This window comes from Prionailurus bengalensis, chromosome C2 (assembly GCF_016509475.1).
Source record: "Prionailurus bengalensis isolate Pbe53 chromosome C2, Fcat_Pben_1.1_paternal_pri, whole genome shotgun sequence".
Classification (NCBI taxonomy): Eukaryota; Metazoa; Chordata; class Mammalia; order Carnivora; family Felidae; genus Prionailurus; species Prionailurus bengalensis.
In genome coordinates, this window is record NC_057350.1 from 93,796,846 (window position 1) to 93,823,699 (window position 26,854).

At 38.2% G+C, this 26,854-nt stretch overlaps 1 protein-coding gene across 1 annotated transcript in view; it reads left to right on the forward strand.

Moving 5' to 3' along the window:
• The first annotated feature begins 23,697 nt into the window (after positions 1-23,697).
• SPATA16 (spermatogenesis associated 16) overlaps positions 23,698-26,854 on the forward strand; it is a 252,495-nt gene continuing 249,338 nt past the window's right edge. The window contains exons 1-2 of the mRNA XM_043593302.1: positions 23,698-23,800; positions 25,198-25,258. Coding sequence (XP_043449237.1) covers positions 23,698-23,800; positions 25,198-25,258 — 164 coding nt within the window. The remainder of the gene's footprint in view (positions 23,801-25,197; positions 25,259-26,854) is intronic.

A 26,854-nucleotide genomic window follows, 5' to 3' on the forward strand; every position in this document is an offset into this window, starting at 1 on the left:
CAATAATAACAAAAGCCAGATAAACTACAAAAATCATAGCTCTTAAAACTCATTGAAGACTTGGATACACACTGAAACTCAAACAAACTAATATACAGAAAGTGTTGAGTCCTGCATAGAAGAGAAGAGACCATGGCTGCTGAGAAAGAAAATACACCATGAAAGTGAGATACAGTGGAGGTGGGGGTGAATAAGTTGAAATTGGATACAGATTTAAAGAATTGTTAGCAATAACATGTAGGCTGACATGGCAGATTAGAATTTGGAGGAACCCCACCCACAGGCCAAGTCTGCACCTACCTACCAATTCTTGCTCATAAATATTCACCAAGTGTAAGGAGTAATACCCTAAAAGCAAGGGATAGTGGTGGCAAAGAATGAGAGCTAAGAGATTGCTCCATTGGGCTGTTCAGGGCCTCTTTCAAGTGCACATTTCCCTCAGAGGAGGGTAACTAGGGATGACAGCAGAGACAAATTCATCATCTGAAAAAGGTTGGAGAGATCAGAGAGCTGAGAGGAACACACACACACACACACACACACACACACACAATGCAATTACAGTTTAATTTTAAATTACCAAAGCTGAAAAAACATCTCTTTAAGGCATTCTACATCTTCATGGAGTATAGGGCCACAGCGCTCCAAAGGCCAGGAGAGAGGTAACAGCGGTAAAAGATCTCTAAAGAGATCACCCACAGATTCAGAAACCATTGGGCAAGACTGGAAAAGATAAATCTCCAGACATCTAATAACCTGGAAACCAGGCTGTAAACTACGAAGATATTCCATAGTTTCAAAAGCTGGTGGCTCCCACTTTGAAGCATAGGTAGATCTCTGGAGCCTTGGCAGTACTTTAGCCCCAAGTTCAGCAGAAAGGAAAGCCCTGATTTAATCCTCAAACCTTTTGAAGACAATGAGAAACAAAATAAAACTAACATTGAAAGAAAGAACAACCCAGGTCAACTAGAGCATATTGACTCAGTCCCTTCTCTGGTAGCCTGATTAAAAAATGTGCCTTTTCTAGAAACAAATATAACTTACATCAGTTTCTTCTACCCTTATACAAAATGTCTGGCACACAATGAAAGATTACAAGACAAACAAAAGGCAAAATATATGAACAATGGATAAGAGAGGAAATAGTCAATAGAAGTAGATCAGAGATAGCTCAAACATTGGAATTATTAAACAGAATTTAAAATAACCATGATTTTTAAAAAGTTGAAGAATATAGTAAAAATTGTGGATAACAGGTATGAATAATTGGCAAGTGTGAGCAAAGATATGAATTACAAAATTATAATTATAAAAAAGATCTAAACAGAAATGTTACATGTGAAAAGTTTGATATGAGGTACACTTACAGGCTTCCAGTTATGTAATGAATAAGTCACAGGGATTAAGTGTGCACATAGGAAATATAATCAATGGTATTACAGTAGTGTTGTATGGTTACTGATGGTAGCTACATTTGTGGTGAGCATAGCATAATCTGTAGAGTTGTTGAATCACTGTTTTGTACACTTGAAATTAATGTAACATTGTGTGTCAACTTTATGTCAATTTAAAAAAGATGGATTTAACAGAGGAGTGGACAAAGCAGAGAGCAGTATCAGTGAACTAAAGGCAGATCAAAAAAAAAAGTTTCTTAACAGACACAAAGAGGGAAAAAAAAGTACAAATAGGAATTAAAAAGAACAGAGTATCTGACATATGAGGAATAATATCAAACAGTAGAACATACATATAATTGGACTTCCCCAAAAAAAAGATGAAAGGAAGAGACAGACAAACTACTAGAAGAGATAATGACTGTTGTTAATATGAGTATGTAAAATGATACCATTACTATGGGGAACTTTTTTGGACTTATTATAATTTGTATACACCATGATCCAGATATTTTACTCCTAAATATTAGCTAGGAGAAATAAAAATATCTGACCACCAAAATGTTTCTCTAAGAATTATTATAACCACTTTGCTTACAATAAGCAAAAATTGGAAACAAATCAACAGAATAAACAAATACTGTTATATTTATAGAATGGGATACTACTTAGTTATAATAATAATAAATATTGATACATGTAAAAAGATGGATGAAACTTAAAATCATTATATTGAGCAAAAGAATCCAGACACAAAAGAGTACCCATTGACTATCTGCATTTATAGAGAAAGCCAAAGGCAAAACTAACCACAGGTAATGATCAGAAAGTGACTTGTTAAAGAAAGGAGAATGGGAAATAGACTTGATGGAGAAAAGACATGTGGAAAATTTCTATGAGTGATGAAAATGTTCCATACCTTGTTTTAAAAGGTGGTTACAGGAGGTTGGAGGGAAGATGGCGGCGTAGGAGGACGCTGGGCTCACCGCGCATCCAGCTGATTACTTAGATTCCACCTACACCTGCCTAAATAACCCAGAAAAACGCCAGAGGATTAGCAGAATGGAGTCGCCGGAGCCAAGCGCAGACGAGAGGCCCACAGAAGAGGGTAGGAAGGGCGGCAAGGCGGTGCGCGCTCCATGGACTGGCGGGGGGGAGCCGGGGCGGAGGGGCGGCTCGCCGGCCAAGCAGAGCCCCCGAGTCTGGCTTGCAAAAGCGGAGGGGCCTGACGGACTGTGTTCCGACAGCAAGCACGACTTAGCGTCTGGGAGGTCATAAGTTAACAGCTCTGCTCCGAAAGCGGGAAGGCTGGAGGACAAAGGGAGGGAGGGCTGCTGAGACCCTGGACGACAGAGCTCAGATTGGTGGGGAACAAAGGCGCTCGCCAGCGCCATCTCCCCCACCCATCCCCCAACCAAATCCCAAAGAGAACCAGTTCCTGCCAGGGAACTTGCTCGCTCTGCGCAAACACCCAACTCTGCGCTTCTGCGGAGCCAAACCTCCGACAGCGGATCTGACTCCCTCCCGCTGCCACAGGGCCCCTCCTGAAGTGGATCACCTAAGGAGAAGCGAGCTAAGCCTGCCCCTCCTGCCCCGGTGCACCTTGCCTATCCACCCCAGCTAATACGCCAGATCCCCAGCATCACAAGCCTGGCAGTGTGCAAGTAGCCCAGACAGGCCACGCCACCCCACAGTGAATCCCGCCCCTAGGAGAGGGGAAGAGAAGGCACACACCAGTCTGACTGTGGCCCCAGCGGTGGGCTGGGGGCAGACATCAGGTCTGACTGCGGCTCCGCCCACCAACTCCAGTTATACACCACAGCACAGGGGAAGTGCCCTGCAGGTCCTCACCACACCAGGGACTATCCAAAATGACCAAGCGGAAGAATTCCCCTCAGAAGAATCTCCAGGAAATAACAACAGCTAATGAGCTGATCAAAAAGGATTTAAATAATATAACAGAAAGTGAATTTAGAATAATAGTCATAAAATTAATCGCTGGGCTTGAAAACAGTATAGAGGACAGCAGAGAATCTCTTGCTACAGAGATCAAGGGACTAAGGAACAGTCACGAGGAGCTGAAAAACGCTTTAAACGAAATGCATAACAAAATGGAAACCACCACGGCTCGGAATGAAGAGGCAGAAGAGAGAATAGGTGAACTAGAAGATACAGTAATGGAAAAAGAGGAAGCTGAGAAAAAGAGAGATAAAAAAAATCCAGGAGTATGAGGGGAAAATTAGAGAACTAAGTGATACACTAAAAAGAAATAATATACGCATAATTGGTATTCCAGAGGAGGAAGAGAGAGGGAAAGGTGCTGAAGGGGTACTTGAAGAAATTATAGCTGAGAACTTCCCTGAACTGGGGAAGGAAAAAGGCATTGAAATCCAAGAGGCACAGAGAACTCCCTTCAGACGTAACTTGAATCGATCTTCTGCACGACATATCATAGTGAAACTGGCAAAATACAAGGATAAAGAGAAAATTCTGAAAGCAGCGAGGGGTAAACGTGCCCTCACATATAAAGGGAGACCTATAAGACTCGTGACTGATCTCTCTTTTGAAACTTGGCAGGCCAGAAAGAATTGGCACGAGATTTTCAGGGTGCTAGACAGAAAAAATATGCAGCCGAGAATCCTCTATCCAGCAAGTCTGTCATTTAGAATAGAAGGAGAGATAAAGGTCTTCCCAAACAAACAAAAACTGAAGGAATTTGTCACCACTAAACCAGCCCTACAAGAGATCCTAAGGGGGACCCTGTGAGACAAAGTCCCAGAGACATCACTATAAGCATAAAACATACAGACATCACAATGACTCTAAACCCGTATCTTTCTATAATAACACTGAATGTAAATGGATTAAATGCGCCAACCAAAAGACATAGGGTATCAGAATGGATAAAAAAACAAGACCCATCTATTTGCTGTCTACAAGAGACTCATTTTAGACCTGAGGACACCTTTAGATTGAGAGTGAGGGGATGGAGAACTATTTATCATGCGACTGGAAGCCAAAAGAAAGCTGGAGTAGCCATACTTATATCAGACAAACTAGACTTTAAATTAAAGGCTGTAACAAGAGATGAAGAAGGACATTATATAATAGTTACAGGGTCTATCCATCAGGAAGAGCTAACAATTATAAAAGTCTATGCACCGAATACCGGAGCCCCCAAATATATAAAACAATTACTCATAAACATAAGCAACCTTATTGAGAAGAATGTGGTAATTGCAGGGGACTTTAACACCCCACTTACAGAAATGGATAGATCATCTAGACACACGGTCAATAAAGAAACAAGGGACCTGAATGAGACATTGGATCAGATGGACTTGACAGATATATTTAGAACTCTGCATCCCAAAGCAACAGAATATACTTTCTTCTCGAGTGCACATGGAACATTCTCCAAGATAGATCATATACTGGGTCACAAAACAGCCCTTCATAAGTTTACAAGAATTGAAATTATACCATGCATACTTTCAGACCACAATGCTATGAAGCTTGAAATCAACCACAGGAAAAAGTCTGGAAAACCTCCAAAAGCATGGAAGTTAAAGAACACCCTATTAACGAATGAGTGGGTCAACCAGGCAATTAGAGAAGAAATTAAAAAATATATGGAAACAAACGAAAATGAAAGTACAACAATCCAAACGCTTTGGGACGCAGCAAAGGCAGTCCTGAGAGGAAAATACATTGCATTCCAGGCCTATCTCAAGAAACAAGAAAAATCGCAAATACAAAATCTAACAGCACACCTAAAGGAAATAGAAGCAGAACAGCAAAGGCAGCCTAAACCCAGCAGAAGAAGAGAAATAATAAAGATCAGAGCAGAAATAAACAATATAGAATCTAAAAAAACTGTAGAGCAGATCAACGAAACCAAGAGTTGGTTTTTTGAAAAAATAAACAAAATTGACAAACCTCTAGCCAGGCTTCTCAAAAAGAAAAGGGAGATGACCCAAATAGATAAAATCATGAATGAAAATGGAATTATTACAACCAATCCCTCAGAGATACAAACAGTTATCAGGGAATACTATGAAACATTATATGCCAACAAATTGGACAACCTGGAAGAAATGGACAAATTCCTGAACACCCACACTCTTCCAAAACTCAATCAGGAGGAAATAGAAAGCTTGAACAGACCCATAACCAGCGAAGAAATTGAATCGGTTATCAAAAATCTCCCAACAAATAAGAGTCCAGGACCAGATGGCTTCCCAGGGGAGTTCTACCAGACGTTTAAAGCAGAGATAATACCTATCCTTCTCAAGCTATTCCAAGAAATAGAAAGGGAAGGAAAACTTCCAGACTCATTCTATGAAGCCAGCATTACTTTGATTCCTAAACCAGACAGAGACCCAGTAAAAAAAGAGAACTACAGGCCAATATCCCTGATGAATATGGATGCAAAAATTCTCAATAAGATACTAGCAAATCGAATTCAACGGCATATAAAAAGAATTATTCACCATGATCAAGTGGGATTCATTCCTGGGATGCAGGGCTGGTTCAACATTCGCAAATCAATCAACGTGATACATCACATTAACAAAAAAAGAGAGAAGAACCATATGATCCTGTCAATCGATGCAGAAAAGGCCTTTGACAAAATCCAGCACCCTTTCTTAATAAAAACCCTTGAGAAAGTCGGGGTAGAAGGAACATACTTAAAGATCATAAAAGCCATTTATGAAAAGCCCACAGCTAACATCATCCTCAACGGGGAAAACCTGAGAGCTTTTTCCCTGAGATCAGGAACACGACAGGGATGCCCACTCTCACCACTGTTGTTTAACATAGTGCTGGAAGTTCTAGCATCAGCAATCAGACAACAAAAGGAAATCAAAGGCATCAAAATTGGCAAAGATGAAATCAAGCTTTCGCTTTTTGCAGATGACATGATATTATACATGGAAAATCCGATAGACTCCACCAAAAGTCTGCTAGAACTGATACAGGAATTCAGCAAAGTTGCAGGATACAAAATCAATGTACAGAAATCAGTTGCATTCTTATACACTAACAATGAAGCAACAGAAAGACAAATAAAGAAACTGATCCCATTCACAATTGCACCAAGAAGCATAAAATACCTAGGAATAAATCTAACCAAAGATGTAAAGGATCTGTATGCTGAAAACTATAGAAAGCTTATGAAGGTAATTGAAGAAGATTTAAAGAAATGGAAAGACATTCCCTGCTCATGGGTTGGAAGAATAAATATTGTCAAAATGTCAATACTACCCAAAGCTATCTACACATTCAATGCAATCCCAATCAAAATTGCACCAGCATTCTTCTCGAAACTAGAACAAGCAATCCTAAAATTCATATGGAACCACAAAAGGCCCCGAATAGCCAAAGGAATTTTGAAGAAGAAGACCAAAGCAGGAGGCATCACAATCCCAGACTTTAGCCTCTACTCCAAAGCTGTCATCATCAAGACAGCATGGTATTGGCACCAAAACAGACACATAGACCAATGGAATAGAATAGAAACCCCAGAACTAGACCCACAAACGTATGGCCAACTCATCTTTGACAAAGCAGGAAAGAACATCCAATGGAAAAAAGACAGTCTCTTTAACAAATGGTGCTGGGAGAACTGGACAGCAACATGCAGAAGGTTGAAACTAGACCACTTTCTCACACCATTCACAAAAATAAACTCAAAATGGATAAAGGACCTGAATGTGAGACAGGAAACCATCAAAACCTTAGAGGAGAAAGCAGGAAAAGACCTCTCTGACCTCAGCCGTAGCAATCTCTTACTCGACACATCCCCAAAGGCAAGGGAATTAAAAGCAAAAGTGAATTACTGGGACCTTATGAAGATAAAAAGCTTCTGCACAGCAAAGGAAACAACCAACAAAACTAAAAGGCAACCAACGGAAGGGGAAAAGATATTCACAAATGACATATCGGACAAAGGGCTAGTATCCAAAATCTATAAAGAGCTCACCAAACTCCACACCCGAAAAACAAATAACCCAGTGAAGAAATGGGCAGAAAACATGAATAGACACTTCTCTAAAGAAGACATCCGGATGGCCAACAGGCACATGAAAAGATGTTCAGCGTCGCTCCTTATCAGGGAAATACAAATCAAAACCACACTCAGGTATCACCTCACGCCAGTCAGAGTGGCCAAAATGAACAAATCAGGAGACTATAGATGCTGGAGAGGATGTGGAGAAACGGGAACCCTCTTGCACTGTTGGTGGGAATGCAAATTGGTGCAGCCGCTCTGGAAAGCAGTGTGGAGGTTCCTCAGAAAATTAAAAATAGACCTACCCTATGACCCAGCAATAGCACTGCTAGGAATTTATCCAAGGGATACAGGAGTACTGATGCATAGGGCCACTTGTACCCCAATGTTCATAGCAGCACTCTCAACAATAGCCAAATTATGGAAAGAGCCTAAATGTCCATCAACTGATGAATGGATAAAGAAATGGTGGTTTATATACACAATGGAGTACTACGTGGCAATGGGAAAAAAATGAAATATGGCCTTTTGTAGCAACGTGGATGGAACTGGAGAGTGTGATGCTAAGTGAAATAAGCCATACAGAGAAAGACAGATACCATATGGTTTCACTCTTATGTGGATCCTGAGAAACTTGACAGGAACCCATGGGGGAGGGGAAGGAAAAAAAAAAAAAAAGAGGTTAGAGTGGGAGAGAGCCAAAGCATAAGAGACTGTTAAAAACTGAGAACAAACTGAGGGTTGATGGGGGGTGGGAGGGAGGAGAGGGTGGGTGATGGGTATTGAGAAGGGCACCTTTTGGGATGAGCACTGGGTGTTGTATGGAAACCAATTTGACAATAAATTTCATATATAAAAAAAATAAATAAAATATAAAAAAAAATCAAATCAAATCAAATCAAATTAAAAAAAAAAATAAAAGGTGGTTATAATGATGAACCCAACTGTCAAAGTAATTAAGTTGAACAATTAAGACATGTGCATTTGATTGTATAATAATTATACCACAATAGAAAAAAGATAAATAAAGAAAAGAAATTTTTTCAGGAACATTATTGTAATCAGTAGGAAACTGGAATTCTTGCAGAAGAAAGAGAAAGTAATTCGACCAGTGAATAAAAGGCTTTCAATTAGAATAGTCTAAAATTGTGTTTTATTGCTATTTGCTTAATCCCCAACTGCCTTCATATTCATATCTCCAGGACTACAGTAAAATTTAAAATGTGCTCAGCAGACAGCAAAAATTTTTTAATGTTCTATCATTCCTAGTGGCTGACACATATTATTTATTCAATAAAAGCTTATTAAGGGCATTTACACTAAAATAAGAAAGGATAAGCCCTACACTAAAACACCTGGGGTTAAAAATAATTCCAGCCCTCAGAAGGTTCTAAAACCATATTTTGCAACCAATAAATTTTAACTTCCATATTTCCCATTATGTCCATTTCCTTTTTCATTGTATATTTTTAATGACTCTGCAAAACATACAAACAAAATTCTTATTTGAGTATCAGTTTCTGTTAATTTCTCTGTCTCATAATTCAAGAAACAAAATGAAAGAACACGCAAAATAGCAATCCAATACGTTTTTTATTGGCCTTATCAACAGGTATTCAGACACTTGCACAGTAGTGATTGAAGAATACTCCCTCGAAGCTGGAAAATTATCCTTTCTCACCTATAGTTAATCTTTAGAAGAGTCATTTGTGGAGCAGTAAGAAAAGAAGGAAAAGCCATTATACACAGCTGGAAAAATAGAAAGAACTCTGTTGTCTTCACGTTCAATAAGTACTTCTTGACTAATTTGAAAACTATCTATATAGTATTACCCATAGAAAATTTGCTCCAACTTACTCTTATTTTCCATGTAGAACAGAAACTCAGATATCTCAAGTATTAAAACAGGAATTGCAAATCTCTTCCCTTCCTATGCTTAAGGAAGAGATCAATATTAATCACCATATTCTATCCTGCTGATCCAGATATGGCTTTAGAATCTTTCTCACCACAGCACCTGAAACAGTCACTACCATCATGGTGAGATGAAACTGTTTGCCATCCTTACTCTGAATCTCCATTCAGTGTGACCTTGCTAGATCCGGATTCTATAGCTATAAACTGAAGAGCATAATATTTATGATTTAAATCAAAGAGTCAGGAGTGTTGTACTAAAACCATCATAGCCTCTTCTAGCTTCAAATGACACAGAGACCATGTGAGTTAAAATGACTTACTATTTGCTAGGCGTTTTGAGTGCATTTGGTGAAATAGGCTGAACATGAACAGTGATGCATTATTATTTTCAAAGCATATTTATTTGTCCACCTTTAGCAAACCGGGGGAAAAATGCCAGTTTTCTAAAAGGATACATAATTCTGAGATTCTCAAATATCTGGAATCAAATTAAAACAAATCTACTTGTTTATGATATCAAAGAATTCTATTTTTCAATAACTACTTCTTAAGCACTATTTCTTCCTTGGAGATAGACCTTAATTATGTCCACCCTAAATTTACAATGTGAATATGTACTGCTAATATAGAAAATTCAACTTTTTGAACAATTTTTGTTATATGTGTGGCTGATTAATCTCTAGTCTAATCACTTGCCATTTTACTTTATATTTTATTTTTATTTTATTTTATTTTATTTTATTTTATTTTATTTTATTTTATTGAGAGAGAGAAAGAGAGCAAGGGAGAGGGGCAGAGGGAGAGAAGAGAATCCCAAGCAGGCTTTACTCTCAGAGCTTGACACAGGGTTGATCCCATGACTGTGAGATCATGAACTGAGCTAAAATCAAGAGTAGGAAGTTCAACAGACTGAGCCACCCAGGCACCCCTCCTTGCCATTTTAAATTCTATTATCTCTAATTCTATTACCTCTAAGGTGACAAATTTACTAGATTATAATAGCCTTTCAGTCTTCTCAGCTAGAAACAATTCCTTGTTGCAGATCAGTTTACTGATGCCAATAATTGTTAAATAAAAATACAGTGGTAATCTGGGTAAAGTGGAAAAACTAAATGCGAATGATATAGAGAAAGCAATAGTCAGAGGAAGGAAGAGGATAATCTGCCATTTTTATACTTTAAAAAATTGTTGCAATGACATCCAGGCAAGAGACTGAGAGAATTTTCCTTCTTTAGCTTCTCTAACAAATATTAACAGAATCCCTTTTGTTAGCTGAAAGTAAACAAGCAGTGATATTTTAGCTATAGAATTTAAAATTTAAGACGCAGATGTACTAAGATTAGAGAAATTAATATTTCTAGACTTCTCTTGCCCCACTCTCTACAAAGCGAATCGTAACACAATTCAACTCAAACGGAAACCTTTTGTATTTTTGATAGCCCAGTATTTTCTGCAAAATTGTTCAGCTTATTAAAAATATACAAAAAAGCTGCCAAGTTTATTTAAAATGCAAGAGACATTAAACTCGGTGGATTTGGGCAGACTACATCATATATTTAGAAACTATCAATGGTGGACTTGTTCCCTTTTAGAAAGGATTTGCCAACTGACTGTAGAAGTCCTCAACTTCTCCCTTTCATTTGGGTATTCCTGACTCATCAACATCAACATTCTCCACTGGACACACAGTCTATATTCTCTAGCCTTCTTGTAGTTAGGTGTGTCAAGGCGTCCATTTGTGACCTGTTTGCTCGGAGATAATTCCCCTTCCCTGATCAGTTCTGCATTGCAGGGTGTTGACCCTTGCAGCCAGCCTTTCTATCTCAGGCTTGCATGAGTGGCTTCTAGCTGGATTTCACAAGTGAGAAATACTGGAGGAATATTAGGGGGTGGGAGGAAGGCAAAGACCAGGAAGGCATTTATACCAGTGGTTACATCCCCTGCAGAGCTCTAGACTCTGTAGACAGCCCCACCAGAGAGCCCCACCATGGTTTTTGCTTCCAATATGTAACATGATCTAGAATCTGGTAACCGACCTGCTCCGACTAGACAAAGTAACAGCTTCCTGCTCCTGGGGTGTCTATTGTCCCTTATTTAAAAGAGTTCTCAGCTCTTTTATTAGTTGTGTAATTTCCTGTACTAAATTTCTTGAAACCAATTCCTCATTCAGATCCTTAAAGTAGTTTCCATCTGGTAGGACTCTGACTAATAACACAATTATTTCTGAGTTCTGATCAAGGTAATATGAGCTGAAGAGATGAATGTCATTGCGAGTAGAACTTCCCATAGGATCCTCACTCCTTTTCCTCTTCTCCTGCTGAATAGAAAGGGCTGCGAAGACTTGCAAGGGAAGAGTCCTTACCCACCAGCACACAGTCTATTTTGACATTAGCAAGAAATTAAGCATTTGTTAAGTTTCTGGTCTTTCGGGGTTTATCGATTACAGTAGCTAGCATTGACCTTAATGAATGCAGGTGCCTTCCTGCTTTGTATACACTGTATAATTTTGGGTTTCTATACTTGCATGTGGGGTAATTATTATTGTACGATTTTTTTCCTGATATCCAAAATTAGAGTTCAGTAACATTTACCAGGTAATGAGATTTTTAAATTAATCCTCAATAACTATCTCAAAGAGAAATCATTTAAAAGGTGGAGTTAGAGTTTAGAATATTTCATCTGTTTTTTAAGGTTAATCCTTCAGACTATTGTGACCCTATCTTATGCTAACATAGCAGTTCTATTTTCTCTTAAAATACATTGACTTCAACAAAACAAAAATTAATTTTTCTTATATATCAGTAAGCACAGATGATCCAATGCTAGTAGGATGAATCAGTGGTGTTAGAACGTTTCTCAAGCAATCCCTGGTTTTTGGTCCTTGGGTTCACCGTCAAAGGTGGCTTCCACCATATTTACCCTCCAACCTCAGCAAAGAGGGAAAGCAAAAGAAGATAAGGGGACAAAGGTGGAGGAAAAGTTCTTTTTATTCTACATACACAAGACAGAAATTGCATATATCACTTCCGTTTGCATCACACGAGCAGAACATAGTCACACTGTCAGAGCTCAAGGGAAATGGAAAATGTGTCCAACCCAAATTCCTGTTACTCTAGAAAGGGATAATATATCCAGGGACCAAAGGAATGGAACATCTGTTGCTTCTGTCATAGAGGCTTGCAAAGCACATTCGATCAGGATTTTAGAAGGTTTTGCACAAAAAAGAATGTGATTCACTCTAAAATAAGGAGGCTAAAAGATTTTACTGAGAAGTAAAGTCATATTATAATACACACATTTTAAAATTATATTTCCTTGACTTTAAAGAGCTATCAGTTCAATAATTATTAGTGCACTACTATCATAACCCCTAAGAAGAAAAGTTCTTATTGAACCATAGCACAGTGCTTTTTATTATTTAGAATTTTTACTTTATACTCATTGCACTAACTCCTCTAGATTTATTTATATATACATTTCAGCAATTATTCACTGCTCTGTTTCCTGTATTTTTATTCATTTAACTGTTTGTATTATTACTGAATTATAGGGTATTCTTCCTGATGATATTTTAAATACCAATTAAATTCAAAGCATGTAGTACCAACAGTGTGAATCATTTAGTTAAAATGATGATATTATAAGTAGTTGTGGTCAAGGTTTCACATGAGCACCACCACTGCCTGGCCAGCAATAGCTATAAGATGCATCCCAAACTTAGAGGTGTTCGGATGTTAAGAGCAAAAAGTTCATCTTCAAATAAAGAAAGTACAGTAATTATATTGTAGTAAGTGTACCCTCTCATCCTTCTCCTCAGCTCCACTCATTCCTGTTAGCTATGTGTCTTTCTGAGCAGCACAGGCTTATGAAGTAAGAGCACACCATTTTATTTTAAAAGATTCAAATTCACTTTTGTGGTAAACATTTACATAGTTCTGAATTTATACACGTTGACCATTGTTTCTATTTTTATATGCTGCCTATAAGCATAAAAAGGAGGACTGATATGTAGTAACAGAACAGAAGGTAAACAGTGATGGCCACGATATAAAGGTGTGGCAATAGGTAATTAAGAATTGGAAGGGCTAAGAAAGGATGGAAGAATATTTAAGGGCACAAAATTCCTCAGTTTACCTTGTGAATATGCAAACGACGCTGTCTAACATTAACAGATAATAAAGGATTAGTATATTAAGTGACTCTTGAAATTAAACCAAGAGACTTAAAAGGAAAAGCATGACTAGGAGAAATATAAGGATGGAACAAAGGGACAAGAGAAAGTATAGACCAAGTGAACCGAATTCTTCTTCTTTAATAGTGGGGAATCCATAGACACAGTATAAAGCTGTTCTTTCTCGGAATTAGGGCAGGAAAGGCAGAAAAATCTATTTACTTTTCATTATACAACTTCTGTCGTTTTGAGAAAACATTTTTTAATTTTTAATTTCAATGATTATAATTTTAAAGTTTTTTTCACTCTTTTAGGAATAACTGATTGTTTTTAATGATCCCTAATTGTTTGCTTATTTACATTCCATTTTCATTTCTTTATAAATTCTGTAAACATTTTACTTGTACACTTTATCAATAATTCCAGTCATTAAAGTCCTTGGAAATCTGTATCTCAACATTAATCCATCTGTCCTTGCTTGTTTCCCTTTTGTTTGTTATTGGTTTTCTTTTAACTGTGATTAATTTTTAATATAATTTGGGGAGATTACCCTAAAGGCCTGAATAGTGTATACTTCTCCAGGACACTACTGACCCGGAACCATGTTAGCCCCACTGAAGGATCCTTTCTGATCTCCTATCTTGCAGTGAAACCCAATTTCAGTCTCCTATTCCCAAAAATAAGTCAATATTTATCCTAGGATAAGGTTTCCACTCTCAGGTTTTAGTTTATTTCATCCTTGGAAGTATCTCTTATTTTCTGTGATTCTAGTGATTCAAGTAACACATTAAAAAGTGTATTTTAGCTTGAGTTGTTGTATTATAGTGGGAGGGTCCTTCATATTATTCACTTACCTGTACTGGAATATCTAGAAGAATATGAAATTCTATAAGATTTACTAGTGCCCTAAAACAACAAACATTTATTAGCTCATAGTTTCTAAGCCATGCATAGTTTCTAAGCATGGCTTAGCTGGGTTCCTCTGGCTCAAGGCCTCTCACAAAGCTACACTCAAGGTGTTGGTTGGAGCTTCAGTCATTTAAAGGGCTGGACTGAAGGAGGATACGCTTCCAAACTCACTCGCTAAGGTCTCCATTGGCTGTTGGCCAGGGTTATCAGCTCCTTGCCACATGGACTTTTCTGCAATGTGACAGCTGGTTTGTTTGGAGGGAACAAACAGAAAGAGATCAAGTGAGGACAAGATGAAGCCACAATCTCTTTGTAACCTAATCTTGAAAGTGGCATCCCGTTACTTTGGACTACTCATTAGAAGAATCATTAAGTTTAGCTCACACTCAAGGGGAGGGAAGTACTCAAGGATTAAGAGGCAGAAGTCACTGGGGGCCATTTTATAAGCTGTCTATCACAATGACAAAAATACATAAATTTTAAGAGAGTAAATTTGGTATTTATATAAATCACGTGTCATTCTTATAGGTGTCTCTTTCCTTGAGTCCTTATTGCTATGTTACTCAACTGAATTGCCCACCATGAATCTCTTTTATTTTATTCTGTATGCCTTTAACATGATCTTTCCTCTACAAACAATATTTTCATCATGTAATTCCTCTTCAATAAATCTTTCTTTGGCTCTTTATTTGCAACCTCTCCTCTGCTTCTTTGATCTATCATACTACTAATCAACCTTACTTCTTCTTCTCCCTAAGAAGTAGTTTTTTTTTCCTTTAACTGGTCTTTTCCTTGCCACTTCCCTGCATTTATTCAGGTTATTTTGCGTGTCTTCATGGCTATCCCTTTATCCAGCTTCCTGACAAATATTCTCATAATCTTTCAAAATCCAGTTTGTCTCATCTCTTCCTTCTAGGCATTTTCTGCCTCCCAGCTCATAGAGTTATGTTTTATTACCTATATCACTCATTTGACAGTTAATCACATACTATTTTGTGACAACTCTTATGTGAATATTATCTTCAACTCCCACTGATATTTAATGTAAATGTAATATTTCTTCAGTTAGATTATTAGTACATCAAAAGCAGGAATTGATTTTCCAGGATACTTACATCATTCAAAATGTGCCTAGCATATAGATGTCACCCAAAAAACCCTCTGAGGGGCACCTGGGTGGCTCAGTCGGTTAAGCATCCAACTCTTGGTTTTGGCTCAGGTTCTGGGATTAATCCCTGAGCCAGAATCTGCTTTGGATACTCTCTCTCATTCTGTCCCTTCCCTGCTCACGCCTGCATACTCTCTCTCTCAAAATAAATAACTAAACTTAAAAATAAAATAAAATAAAATAAAATAAAATAAAATAAAATAAAATAAAATAAAATAAAATAAATAAAATAAAATAAAATAAAATAAAATAAAAAAATAAACCATGTGAAACATTGACTTATGCAAAAATAAGCCAAAACTTATACCTTTAAATCTACTTTTCACCTACAACCATCTGAGATCCAACATGCTGTATATATTGATGACTCTTTTGCCTTCCAACAAATGAAATTTTTTATTGGATACTCAAATGTATGAAAAATGTGTGTCAAAGCCAAAACACCAATTATAATCAATAATGAGTAAAAATCAATGATGATGATGTTTCAGAGTTCACATGGAATTTTAAAAAACCTTTAGGAAAATCAAATTCAGTGGTCAACCTTTGTGACCTTTGTTTTCACAACCGTGAGTGCCTAATTATCCAAGTGCAGACATTCTTAAAGATACGAGGGGAAAAGCTAGGGGCAGTGATAAAGGACATGGAACATGAGTAGGAAAATAGCCATAGAGAGCTTAAATTATTTTTTAAAAACCCTTAAAAATGAAAACCAAAATTTAATCCCATTCCCACTCATGAAGCAAAAATCAGGTTAAAACGTTGGTAGTCAAGTTCCCAATGTGCATAGCAAGCCGTTGTTATAGCCTCAGGGATGTTCGCGGTGGATGGTTCTGCAGGCTGCCCTGTTATAGGATGACCCAACGCAAGGCCATAGAAAAGAAATAATAGGTTAGCCATACTTCAACGTTAAAGATGCCTTTTGAAGAGATCCTCACATGAAGTCTACAAACCTTTCAATCTTATTTCTGTTACAAATTACGCTTGAACAAATCACAGCAGGACGCCCAGGATCTCAAGTACTTTAAGAAAACAGAGCGACAACACAACGAAAGAAACTAAAGTTTTCTCATTCCAAACACAAGCTACTTTTGAAAAAAGGAAATTTTTACTAGGTTACAACGTGTTAAGTGAGGTGTCCAAGGGCAGAGAATGACTCATGGCAAGGCTAAGAATAAAACATGAGTTTTACACCCTAGAAAACTTTTATTTAAAATAAAAATTTAAAACCTATGTGTAATTGAAAAATGTTCTCACAAATTTCTAAGTGTTTCACCAAAAAGTTCCTCTTCTCTGCCTCTCTCTTTCTCTTTAGATTTAAGGTAAGCACTTGCAAAAATATTGTGCTAATAGGATGGCATTAATCTCAGGGTATAGAAACTTTAAATACAGAGAGCTGAAAGGGGAAAATTAAAGTGAGGAGGGAGAATTAAATGAAGTTAACTTTTATATTTTTTGTAATAGCTGGACTACTCTAATAGGCATTTACGTTAGAGGACATTCTCATACAGTGCAAAGAGCATGCATTCTAAGATCAGAAAATCTGAGTTCAGGGGCACCTGGGTGGCTCAGTTGGTTAAGTGCCTGACTTCGGCTCAAGTCATGATCTCACAGTTTGTGAGTTTGAGCCTTACATCTGGTTCTGTGCTGACAGTTCAGAGCCTGACATGTTCTTCGGATTCTGTATCTCCCTCCCTCTCTACCCTTCCCCCACTCACAGTCTGTCTCTCACTTTCTCAAAAATAAATAAACATTAAAAAAAAATTAAAAAGAAAAGAAAAGAAAATCTGAGTTCAATGCCTGTTCTGCCCTATGAAACCTGGGTAAATCATTTAGTCCAAGCCTCAAGGTCTTTATCTGTAATTTGGGTTACAATTCCACCCAAAAGAGATATTTTGTAGAAAGAATCCTTTGTAAACTCTAAAGCTTATATAAATATTAAGCCACATTTGGTCCCTAAGATTTTGTCATTTTTTCCTCTAATGCACGAAAGGATAGCAGCTAGCTCTAGGCAAAACTGCAAAACAGACTAAATCATATTTCACCACTCTTCTCTTTTCCATGTTTCACCCTCTTCATTATTTCTTACCCATGTCTGCTGCTACTGTGGAAATACAAATGCCCTCCTTCTATCACCTTCTCTCTTTTCCACATCCACCAAGCTGAGAAAAAGTTATCCATCCATATCTGTATGCACATACCCTTGCATAGGCATGTAAGGATGAGGGCTTTTGGAGGAAGAAAATAAGATCTGCTTCTCCACCTGCTAGCAGTTTATCAGACACCAAAAGACAGTGTCTCCTTCCCATATCCCAGAAAATTTGCTACTGTGATGCAGATCGTGGACCATGTGAACAGAAGACGTTGCAGTAGAATAGGAATTTGGGGGGCGAGTAAATATTTGTGCAGCACTACACACAAAATAAGACAACAACCATTGGCCTAAGCCCTACATCTACTTTCTATTTCATTTTTCTAAACCACTTAAAGGTAATTTCTGGGTACATGGCTTTATTTGTAGGGAAATAATTGACCTTAATAGTGTTCAACACTAGAACCAGTAGGTATTTATAAAACAAAGTTGCCCAATATGAATGGTATCTGTTTTTAAACATGGAGCTCCAAGTAGTGTTGGATAACAGTTCGGTTTTTATTATTTTTATTTTTATGTTTTTTAATGTTTATTCATTTGAAAGAGAGAGACAGAGAGCACAAGCAGAGGAGAGGCAGAGAGAAAAGGAGAGAGAATCTCAAGCAGGCTCCACACTGTCAGTGGAGAGCCCAAGCGGGACTCAATCTCACAAACTATGAGATCATGACCTGAGCTGAAATCAAGAGGCGGTCACTTAACCAACTAAGCCACCGAGGCTCTAAATAACAATTTGAAATTAAAATATAGTTTAATCAGATTTACATTCATAAGTTGAATGATTGCCAAAGTATGTTTTCCTTTGATTGTTCTGGAGACATTCCAAATATATGAAAAAGAATTTTTTCTGCAATATGCAAAAAATTAAGTGAAACATTGAAAAGTAGCCCACTATAATCTGTGTGACTTGATGCTACGAGATTTAAGCAATTGTAGAGTCACTAGTGTTTTTCTGATTGCCATTTAAAATGCATGTTAGAGCAGCCTGGTTGGCTCAGTCGGTCGAGCATTGACTTCAGCTCAAGTTGTGATCTCACAGTTTTATGAGTTTGAGCCCTATATCAGGCTCACTGTTGTCAGCATGGAGCCCGCCTTTGGATCCTCTGTCCCCTTCTCTCTCTGCTCGTCCCGCATTCATGCTCCATCTCTCAAAAATGAATAAACATTTAATAAATAAATAAATAAATAGAATGCATTTTAGTAAGAATAATTACACATTCCAACTAAGATTTCCATACTATTCTTATACCAAAAAATGTAATAGTAGTAGTTACATAGATTCTAGAGGATCCAGTGATTTCTCCCTATTTGATATGTATTATTTCCAAAACCACTTGCTTCTAATATGGAATATGCATAATCTTGATATTAGTGAAACTGTTGCAGAAGTGGACTGTTATTAATATTATATATTTTAATTATTATAAATGTGTTTATTTTTATGTGCCATGTGCAATCATACATTTGTCCAACTCCATACATCCTAGTAAATAGTTATGCTCATAATTGAAGTTTATATATGATAAAGGACTTTACAAATTACATGTAAACAATTATTATTTGTTTTCTAGCTTTCAATAGTTATCTTGTAAAATCCATTTCCTATTGTCTGTAATAAATGCTCCTTCCTTGGGAAAGTGCTACATCTATATTCTCCTCAAATATATTTATGCACTATAAATTCCCACTGACATTATGGTAATTTTCATTTTCATTTTCATGTAATAATCCACAATTTTTCTATAGTCATGTTGTATTTCCACCCTAGCTGTTAATTTATTAATTTATTTCTAATGTTACAAATTTCATTAAGAAAGTCTTGGCAAGCACCTATCTTTGCAAACCAAAGTTCTTATGTGGGCGTTTTATTTGAAGATGTTATTTTGCTCTCCATGTCTCTCCATCCTCAACCTTCAATTCTCCATGTCCTTCAATAATCAATTCTTCCTCTGCAGATGTCAGTTTCCTCATCTCCATGGTCCTCAATTCTTCCTCTCTGGTCAGGAGACTTTTGCCATTCATCACACTGCCTGGAACTTCCTAGCCTTAAATCAATTTCATTGCCTCCTTTCTTAGCCTTCACATCACCACTTCTGAGCGCTAATGGAGGAAATCATACAACTGCTCAGATTGACTCCATATTGTTCATGGCTTCCACATCCACTGGGTACTCACACCTGTCTGGTAAACCTTCTGGGTTTCCCTAGGCACCCTCTCTCCCAGTCTCAGATTGGCAATTTCAAATGTTCTCCCTCTCCTCACACCTCTGATTCCATCTCCTGCTCTGTCACTCTCAACACGATGAATCTCCTATTCAGAGAGAGAGAGAGAGCATTGGGAGCCTCCTTGGTGCTGAGCTCTCCCTTCCCCCATGCCTGGCTGGCCTCTGCTGTGTCCTCGACCCCAGATGTCTGCCCTCCTCAGAGAACTTGCTCTCACACTCAGGCCCTCCCCTTCCTACATCTTCAAAACCCTTCTTCTGCTAACACCTTCCTCCCCCAAGCACCACTCTCCCAAGTCTCACCCACCTTAAAATAAACTCTCCTGACCTTTCCTATGCTAGTTACTTCCATTTACTCTCCTCCCACACATTTCTCAATTTTCTGCATCTTACCCCACCCACAAACTATTAAAACTTCCCTTGCTGATGATCTCTTTTTACCGATCCAATAAATGCTTCCTAATCCTACGCTTACTTGATATTTTGGCTCCGTGTAACACGTTTTATTGGTCTTTTTTTCCCCCAAATTCTCCCTTTTTTGCATCTTCCATGACACTACACTCTCCTGACTTTCCTTGCCCAGTCTCTTTTTTGGGGCTTCAGTCTCTTTGTCAGTCTCCAGTCCCTTTTGGGGGGCTCATCCCTTTAAGGAGGGTATTGAGGTTCCACCCTCAGCCTCCTTCTCTTCTTATGTTAAAATATTACCCCTGGGTGATTTAATCTACTGCCATGGATTCATTTACCATCCATATGCTGAAAACTTCCAGAATTACACCCCAGTTTTCTCTGCTGAGACTCAGACCCATGTAAACAACTGCTCATTAGGTATTTCCACTGGGACATGCAGTGGAGTCCTACAACTCCCATGGTCAGAGCATAACTCATTAGGTACTCACATGTAGCCTGTTGCAAATCCTCTCCTGGCACTCTGGAAATTTCTCTGGCTTTAGTACATGGCTTCCCAAACTTTTCTGTTTTATTGAGCCAGAGATGTACGCACATATGTACAAATTAAGAGTGATACATATAGAATTTTTTCTGACGTCATTTCACATTAAACACAAAATCCACACAGTTTTTCTTTCTCTATATACCTGAATCTATCAGTTTCTTTCCATGTCCACTGCTGCTTGCCTAATTCACACCACCATCATGCCAGGGTCAATGCTGGTGAGAGAGAAGCTGTAAGCAGAAGGGGGTGTTGAAGTGGGGAGGGCCTGAGTGTGAGAGCAAGTTCTCTGAGGAAGGCAGACATCTGGGGTCCAGAACACAGCGGAGACCAGCCAGCATGTGTGGAGGGAGAGCTCAGCACCAAGGAGACTCTTGAGTCTCTCTCTTTCTGAATAGGAGAGGTCTTGTGTTGAGAGTGACAGATCAGGAGATGGGATCAGAGGTGTGAGGAGAGGGAGAACGTTTGAAATTGCCAATCTGAGAATGGGAGAGAGGGCACCTAGGAAACCCTCTTCTAGATTACTGTTACAGCTTCTAGCTCATCTCTCTTCCTTCTGTGTGGTCCTTCCAACATACTACACCCTGTAGCCAGTGATTTTATTAAAGAGATCTCCCTTTTAAATACTTCTGAACGCAACCCACAGTCCCTAGGAATTTCTAAGCTGCTGAGCATGACATCAAGACAATTGCAGTCTGGACCCTGCTCAACCCTGAATCTCACCCCTTGTCACTGCAAGCTCCTTCACTCACTCTGCCAGTCAAACTGAATCCCTTGAAATGCTCCAAAAGTGTCATGCTCTCTTTCCTCTTGAACCTTAGCACATGCAATACCTGTGTCTAGAGTGCCTGTATCTACCTACTCAGCCTGCCCTCCTCCTCTGTATAATCCCTCCTCCTATTTCTTCAGTCTTAATCTGGAGGTTATCACCCACCGAACACCTTTCAGATGCGCTTTCTGCAAGAAGTTACTTTTGCCCACAGTGGTGCCTCCGTATCTCGTGCTTTAGCCCTTTATTAGCATGTATGCTGCATCATGATTCTCTGTTCACTTATTTTGGCAAGCATTACGGCAAGGCCAGAGGAAGTGCTAAGTTAATAATTTTGAGTGAATGAAAAATGAAGTCCACCCACAGCAAGGCATTTGTTGTACAAGTGTTTATACCTTATACACGATTAATTTCCAAAGAAATACGGAAGAGGAGGCAAAAATCTGTGTCCTCCTTAGATGAATACGTATATCCACTTTAAAACAGAAAATCAAACCATGTGAGAATCTCTCAGCATGAGAGGCAGAGTACATATGGAACCTGGATGTGGTTAAACTGTTGTGCTCAGGCAGGTCAGGAGCTGGGGCATCTATTGCTTGCCATCAGTAATAAGGCCTGTCAACTGGTGGGTAGACAATAGAATGTCAGCAGTCACAATACTGTTGTGGCTCCCGTTATCTAGTTAATAAGCTCTACCTACTAAATATGCATTAGACTAATGGAAGAGAGCGATGCAATAATCTTCTGCACAAATGCATAACCGTCGTTTTTTGCAAGCGGCTGAAGATTAAGAAAATACTGGTGCAGCACCCTGATTAAATGTTACACTTATTTAACACTTACTAAAACTTTTCCACTCTTCTATTATTAGTTTTCTTTCTCCGTTTTAAATACAAACTACAAAGTCATTCAATTCCATTCCTGAACCAGACGTAATGCTAATATTTTCTGCTTTAAGTAAAAAGTCTAATCGTTTTTCTTTCATCTTTCCCTTCTTATGGTAACTGATCTTTCCTATCTACAACTCCATGTAGAGTTCTTAGGTCTATTTGGGGATTAGCCTGGTGACTTCTTATGTCAGTACTAAAATGTCACACAGGTTTTTTTTTTGTTTTTTTTTTGTTTTTTTTTTTAAATCACAGAAGTGGTATTACAACCTGGGCAAAAAAAGAAAAAGCAACACCTTCTGCACCCCATGCTGCACAGGTACCAAGTGATTACCCACCTCTGTCTTTACAAACTGATGTTCTGTTCTTTGCTAAAATGCCCTACTTGTCCAGCCCAACTTGTCGAGGCAGATTATGCTGTTATCTGCCATTAGATAGAGTTGCCAGACAAAATACAGAAAAACAGGTTAAATTCGAATTTCAGATAAACAACAAATAATTTTAGTGTAAGCATGTTCTATGTCTTATTTGTAATGGATGGGTACTAAAAATTATTCGTTGATTATCTAAAATTCAAATGTAACTGAGCATCTTCTAATTTTGATACATCTAGTAACCTTAGCTGTGAGGGCTGCAGTCAGAAAGAGGCCATCTAAAAAATCACCTATTTCCTCACTAGCCACATCCCACAACCTTCCAACCCCACCTCATCTTTTTGTTACTGTGAAAGTTAGCAACGCAGGGATGCAGCAGGAAAGGACCTAGCAATCCAGGTCCAAGTTTAAGCCCCAACCTCCTCATTTTCCATTGAGGAAACAAAGGCTCAGAGTTCAGGACATACAGTAACGCGATAGTAGAGTTGCAAGGAGTTCTGGTTTTGTTGTTGTTGTTGTTGTTGTTGTTGTTGTTGTTGTTTACAAGCCTTCTACTCTAAAGGTCTTAGACAGTGTTTGTTTTTGTTTTTGTTTTTTAAGAAAAGAGGCATTTTCAGGATACCACTAATAAAATACAGCTGAGCTTGGTTGGAATGGACATGCTTATTGATCCTCTTTCAGAAAGTCTAAAAGTCATATAAATATCCATTTAACTAAAATGCATGCAATATAATGCTAAGCAAAACAGTGGCTAAGCCAGAAATAAGGATATGGGTATGGTGGTACGGCAAGAAGACAGAGGTGCAGAAACTGGAGGTGTCTACATGTCCATGGAAGCAGAGAAGTCCCTGGACACCCTGAGAGTTTCTCCACAGGACTGTATAGGAGCCTTTATATCCCCATGATGGGCTATATGTGGCACAGCTAATACTTATCAATGTAAAGGTACATTGGAAAACGATCAACATAAAATGATACATGTACATCTGAACACATTCAACTTACTTATGCACCAAGACATAAGTAAGTTCCCTCTGTGGGGGTCCAAGTCTGGGTCTGCTCTTCCCATGAACTCTCACTGTACTCCCCCACAGATATAACTTCCTCTGTATGACATCTATTATGTTTTCCTAAGGTGCAATATAATTTTAATATTGCAAAATCTCAGGCATATGATTCTCAATATCACACTCCTTTGCCCCCAGCTTCCTGAAGGATAGAGTCATCAAAGAAATCAATGGAAATAATACTCTGAGTAGAGAAAGGCTTCATCATGTATGAAACTCAGAACCTGTCTGCTGTCTGTCCTGAAAGAGACCTAAAAATAATAGAAAGCTTTCCTTAAGCAGGAAGAGGGAATTTAGCAAGCAGCCATGTGCTTTGGAACAAGAAGGAATAACAGGTACATTGTGCTGGTGGCTGGAGTGATGTGATGTAGAATAGCATGAGAGAAAGGCAGTGGGCATATTAGAGGGACCCAGTGACAATATAGGCGATGCAGAAAACCTGGCTTGGAACTAACTAGCCAAGCAAGGGAAAAAAATAAAAATAAAAAAGGATTTTGTCTCCTAATAAGTGTAATTCATAAAAAATTAAAGAAGATAGATGGATCATGGGCAAAAAGCCTAGAGATATCTAGGACCAAAACTCAGAATGTGTCTGTAAAGAAAAACAGACATGGTGTGCTGGAGCCAGCTCTTTACTGGCTTCTGGGAGCCAATTGTACACCTCTCTTCCCAGTGCCATGTGCAGTGACCTTGTGGTAGTGGTTTAAAAGAGGCCACTGTAAGGAATATTTATATATGGAAATTGGCACACTGCCAATCAGTGTTTGTGTGTGTGTGTTTGTTTTCCTGAGAGCTGGTTTATAAGCACAGCACTGCCCACTACCTAAAACCCAGCAGAGGAAACATGAGAGGGATGGTATAAGACCAACAGGCTCGGGATGCCTTCAAAGAAGATGGCCTGGGGCCAGAGGTTATATTCACTAGGGCAGAGGGAGCAGAACCAGAAGTAGAATTGGAAAGAAGAGTGTGGCATAATTTCCCCAGACCTAGAAGCTCTACCTATCCAAATCTAATTCAGAACAGAAATCTAAGAAGTTTATCACAAATTATGTTGAGGCAGAGAAAAGAGCATGGGAACTTTCAGTAATATGTAGAAACCAATGCTCTGTAAACATGAACATTTTTATTTTTGTTTGCTTCCAGATTTTTCTTTTAAAAAATTCAAATCCTGTGTTTGCTATTCTAAGGACTATTGTTTCTAAACTTTAGCCTTGAGAGCCCCAAATGAAGTATCTGCAGCTGGCGCCGAGAGCAAGAGATGCCGAAACAGGCAAGAAGGATGTAAAGTTAAACTTCACCCATTTCCAAACAGAAACTAATAGCTATTTGACCAAGCAGGGCTATACCTGGAATTTGCAAAATTGGCTCCAGAGGTTCCACGGGGCTCCCACACCCTGTGAAGTCCCCAAATGTAATAATGAGACTTCAGCATGCATCCTCAGGGGTAGCCCCTGAATTTGCTCAACAATATCAAGCCTGCTCATTAATTTGCTTTTCCCGTAACTTCAAGACAAGGACAAAACTTAAACAATCTGTGTTTGCAAGGGAAAGCACATAATTGCTTTTGCACTTTAGCAGAAGGTAATTGCTAAGCCTATTCCAAAGAACAGGAAACACATTTCTTGTATTTTCCTCACCAAAATTTTTGCCAATCATAATAAAGAATTTTGAAGACAATTCAGATGATGAAATTACACTATATGCAAAAGAGAGCATTAATCTCTTTGGCTTTTGTAAGAAATTATGATATTTACTATTACAAATAGAATAGGTATTTTATAAAGGATATGTAAAAGAATGACCAGGGATAATATCAGAAACAAATATATAACATCCATTCATGATAAAAACCCTCAACTAAGTATGTTCAGAAGGAAGATAAAGTCCATATATAAAAAACGCACAACTATTATCATCCTCAATGAGGGAAACTGATATCTTTTCATCTCCAGTCAGGAACAAGACAGGGATGTCCGCTCTCATCACTGTTATTTAACATAGGACTGGAAGTCTTAGCCTTAGCAATCAGACAACAACAACAAAATAAAAGGCATCTAAATCAGCAAGGAAGAAGTAAAATATTCACTATTTTCAGATGACATGATACTATATATAGAAAATCTTAAAGCAAATTCAAGAGTCGCAGGATACAAAATCAATGTACAGATATCTGTTGCATTTCTATATACCAATAATGAAGAAGAGGAAAGAGAAATTAAGGAACCAGTCCCATTTATAATTGCACTAAAAACAATAAACTTCTCTGACATCAGCCATAGCAACTTCTTTCTAGAAACGTCTCCTAAGGCAAAGGAAACAAAAGGAAAGATAAATTATTGCTACTACATCAAGATGAAAAGCTGCACCATGAAGGAAATAATCAACAAAACTAAAAGGCAACCTACTGAATGGGAGAAGACACATCTGATAAAGGGTTAGTATCCAAAATATATAAAGAACTTATAAAACTCAACACCCAAAAAACAATCCAATTTAAGAAAATGGGCAGAAGACATGAACAGACATTTTTCCAAAGATGACATACAAATGACCAACAGACACATGAAAGGGTCCTCGTCATCACTTACCATCATGGAAATGCAAATCAAAATTACCATAAGATAATACCTCACATCTGTCAGAATAGCTAAAATCAACAACACAAGAAACAACAGGTGTTGGTGAGGATGTGGATAAAGGGGAACACTATTGAACTGTTGATGGGAATGCAAACTGGTGCAACCACTCTGAAAAACAGAATGGAGTTTCCTTAAAAAGTTAAAAAGAGAACTGCCCTACAATCATCAATCATCACACACTTGGGCTGTTTCCATAATTTGGCTATTGTAGATAATGCTGCTATAAA